Source organism: Oryzias melastigma, linkage group LG17 (assembly GCF_002922805.2).
Source record: "Oryzias melastigma strain HK-1 linkage group LG17, ASM292280v2, whole genome shotgun sequence".
NCBI lineage: Eukaryota > Metazoa > Chordata > Actinopteri > Beloniformes > Adrianichthyidae > Oryzias > Oryzias melastigma.
Genome location: NC_050528.1, coordinates 3,051,789 through 3,052,943, shown reverse-complemented (window position 1 = coordinate 3,052,943; position 1,155 = coordinate 3,051,789). Strand labels below are relative to the sequence as shown.

The 1,155-nt window shown below is 38.3% G+C and overlaps 1 protein-coding gene across 1 annotated transcript in view; it reads right to left on the bottom strand.

Annotated features, from left to right (window-relative positions):
• Nucleotides 1–576: 576 nt before the first annotated feature.
• LOC112147728 (oxygen-regulated protein 1) overlaps nucleotides 577–1,155 on the bottom strand; it is an 11,660-nt gene continuing 11,081 nt past the window's right edge. The window contains exon 4 of the mRNA XM_036216247.1: nucleotides 577–640. Coding sequence (XP_036072140.1) covers nucleotides 577–640 — 64 coding nt within the window. The remainder of the gene's footprint in view (nucleotides 641–1,155) is intronic.

The following is a 1,155-nucleotide window of genomic DNA, read 5'->3' as shown; positions in this document are numbered from 1 at the left end:
GTGAAAACCAGCAGAACTCTGGAGATCATGAGAGTCAGAGGGAGTTTGGGGATTTTATTCCATGCAAGAGTTCATTGATTCTTGTGAGTTTGTTGGCCTAACTTGAACTGCATGAGTAAAAATCCTCTAAAACATCTCAATCTGCAAAAAATGACAAAGAATTTGAGGAGTGAAACTTTTATTTCTAAAGAGTCATTTATCAGAGCCGTGCTGATCGTTCTTTGAACAGAAAATTCCAAGTTAACGGCTTAAAAGAGCTGTCCTGTTTTATGACCATTTGAGGGAGTCTTCCATATTTATTAATTGAAACATTTTTCACTTTGTTTTTGTGACTGAAACAGTAAAAAGTTATCAGTGTAAAAATGCAGAATGTGGGAGTTTAAGGAATTATAAAAGCAACTATTTTCCGTCTAAATGGAGAAAAATGATTAGGTCTATCGTTTTTATTTATTTCAAAAATTCAAAGAACTCATTTAATTCGCTGTGGCCTCAAAGCTCCAGGAACAAGCTGCGTATTATGAGTCCAAGGCTGACTCGGATTTCTCATGCTTCACTCACTTAATAACTTTAAAAAAGTCAAATGTCACCAAAGTGCAGCGACGTCTGAGGCCGATCTCCAAATATGGAGTTTGGAGGAGATCTGAGCTCAAAAGAGGAGGGAAAACGTGTCATTCTGCAGGAAATCGTGACGATTAACGTAGGATTTACTGATGTTTGATTTAGAAATTCTGCTTTTTAAAGTGCAAAATGGTTATTTTGGCAGATAGAAAGAAGAACAGCCTCCTTAAATCTGTTCATAGCAGCGTATGGAAGGATGTGGAACAGAAAGATGGAGTTTTTTTCATGTTTGTTGGTGCACTTTCTCTGCTAAGCGACCATCAGAAGCATCTGATAACACAAGTGTGACTCAGCGACTTTTCTTTGCATGTAGGAAGCATCGACACAAAGCAGAAACACATAATCTCTGGTGAAAAAAGAACGTTTGACATAAAAATTCATGTTTAAAGTGTTATAAAAATATTATTCACTGTTTTTAGTAAAATTTCCCTTTAAAGATGAGGCACCGCTCCTCCTCAGTCCCCACACACATCTATGAGGTTCATGTTGATCTAGAGCAGGGGTCTCAAACTCGCGGCCCGCGGGCCATCTGCGGCC